The 2,757-nt window shown below is 28.5% G+C and overlaps 1 protein-coding gene across 1 annotated transcript in view; it reads left to right on the forward strand.

Annotated features, from left to right (window-relative positions):
- Positions 1–539, forward strand: part of LOC115243594 (kinectin-like) — an 18,883-nt gene extending 18,344 nt beyond the window's left edge. Inside the window, exon 12 of the mRNA XM_029820720.1 lies at positions 336–539. Coding sequence (XP_029676580.1) covers positions 336–524 — 189 coding nt within the window. The 3' untranslated portion in view covers positions 525–539. The remainder of the gene's footprint in view (positions 1–335) is intronic.
- Positions 540–2,757: the final 2,218 nt, after the last annotated feature.

Here is a 2,757-nt window from a genome sequence, read left to right on the forward strand (position 1 = left end):
TTTTTTTTGTAGATCAAGCAGAGGGTGAAAGAGTTAGAAGATCATGTGGAACAGAATCGCTCTGAAATATTACTTAAAACCGCGCAGAAAACTACACCTATCGAGGAATTAGATGGTCATGAAATAGCTACTTTAGAGCAATTACAAGAGGTACAAGATAAATTCATCGCTAATGTTTTATTACATGTTTTTTTCTTAATAACTTTATTCATTAGAATATATATGTGTATAATACAGAATATCGATACTGTTTGAAAAGAATAAAAAATGTATAATTTTGGTAATATATATGCATAAAACTAGTGTTTAATTAAAATTTTATTTTTCTTTTTTAGGAAGGTATGCTTAACAAACTACAGAGTCATGTAGAATCTGAGGAAACAAGATGGCAATCACAACTTCAGCAGAAGGAGAATGAAGTGGCGAATCTTAGAGTAGAACTTAACAATATGCAAGCCAAATTAATTTCAAGTGAAGAGGTAAGAATTACAAAAATTTTTATTTTGGAGACTGAAATTTGTTAACTGATGTTGCAGTATATTTCTTCCACTATTATTATTATTATTATTATTATTTTATTTTATTTTTTTTCGTTATTGTTTTAGGAGAAGGCCCGGTTATCGCAGGAGCTAGAAGTAGAGTGCAGTAAAAGGGCGACACTAGATGCCGAAGTTACGAAATTACGTTCCCTTGTTGAAACTAGTGAAGCGAGTTTAGTGTATGAGAAAAGTCTTGTCATGAAGCTTCAACAGGAAATGTTCCAACTTAAGGTATTTTTGTTTTTGGCATTATTTAATTTTTCTTTCGTCATATAAACAACAATAAATGTTTAAAATTATATGAAAAGAAATAATGTGAATAGAGATTATATGAAAAATAAAATTTTTTATCTTTTCCAGAACGAAATTTGCGGCGGCTGTAGCAGCTCAGAGCAGTCTATACTGAACGGTCCACCCACATCAGATTCTCTTCAATCCGAGGTTGGTATCTATTAATAAGGGTTTATTTGACTCCTATTTATATGGTGCCTTCTCTGTCAGAAATACTATACAGCTTTTATAATAACAACAAATTTTGTTTTCTATAACAAAAGCGTAAGATATTGCACTATGCTGCAGAACGCCGATATGATACTTCACTAATCACAGAAAATTTAATGCCTATAATTACTAATAAACAGCGGCTTGAGTGTGATTGTTCTGCAATATGGAAATTATTATTGCAAAATTGATAAAATCCTTGTAACATTATAAATGCATGATAAATTGTCTTAATATGTATGCATTATTACTCTTGATATGATTTGATTTAAAACTGTAAAATATAATATAACATTTAGAAAATTTTTTCAATTTTTTAAAAACTGTTTCATTCTATTTTATAGATTTTATATCAATCAGAAGGAATAAGAAGCTCAAACTATATAAGAACATATTCTTGAAATTTCTATGTAAAACTTATATTTTATTTTATCAATTTTTCAGTAACATTATCTATATATCATCATAAAAAAGAAAGGAATACCTTTCTCTATGCTAGATGTGTATACATATATAAAATATGTGTACGAAATAGAAATAAAAGATCTTTGTGATCTGTGGAATCGTAATTAATAATGCTTTTGTTAAAACTTTGAAATCACATATATATTTATATTCATTGAAAAAGTGAGAAAATGCCATATTAATGATTGTCTAGAATTTTAGTAAATACATAATTTTGCAACAGAGTCATGTGTTACAGACGTTCAGTTGCAGATTTGTTTAAAAAGTGTTATTTCGTGAATATCATATATACAAGCTTGCTTAAAAAAAGTATTAATGTAATTGCCACTGGTTATATATTATAAGCTGCAATTTTTATATTATATATATACCTGAAGCTATCTAGTCAACACAGTGATTAATTTGCTTGATATTCCCAAGATATATTACACAGGAATAAATATTATATTATTTATATAATATATTGATAAAGATATATTTTTTATTCATTTTAGAAGTATCTGTAGGTCTTTTCAATTGTGTATCTCTATTAGCAATTTGATTACTGTGTGTCAATTACAAGATTGTTGATAATCTATGTATGGAACGGCAATTTTACAAATTTTCATCAGCGGGTTGTATTTGTTCCCATTATATTTGCGAATTGATAATTGCGATTTGATAAATTGCCGTTTCCTTTAAATAGTCAAATAATATAATGCAATAATCTGGAATACAGCCTCCTCTAGTGTCTGATGCTCTGATAACTGCATTAGAAAATACTCTGCTCAAGAATACAGAGTTTGCAAACTGTTCCATAACCAAGCCTGTCAATTTGGTCAGTCAGTCTGAACAAGAAATTGAAAACAGCCCCCTTACTACAAAATGCTCCTCCAAATCTTATCATATGACAGATCACAACACACAGGCTAATTGGAACCCATTGATTGGCCAACATAAAAAGCACAAGAAAAAGAGGAAGGTAAACTTATAAGTCTGAGACAGAAAAGAAGTGTTACTGGCTCGATTACTGTAATAGATGCACTTCAGTTGATTTTTGAAATGTGAAATACATTAGGGCTCAATATTACAAAGAATATTATGAAATTTCTTCACACATGAACCGTATGCATTTCTATTTTTTGCAACATTTCTTGACATATGCATTTTATTTTAGAATTTACCGAATTTTTTTGCACTAAATGTTTTAATTTTTAGAAAGAAAGAGAGATAGTATATATACATATATAGAGAAAAGTATATATACATATAT

The sequence above is a fragment of the Formica exsecta genome, unplaced genomic scaffold (assembly GCF_003651465.1).
Source record: "Formica exsecta isolate Colony F162 unplaced genomic scaffold, ASM365146v1 scaffold72, whole genome shotgun sequence".
NCBI classification, from domain to species: Eukaryota; Metazoa; Arthropoda; class Insecta; order Hymenoptera; family Formicidae; genus Formica; species Formica exsecta.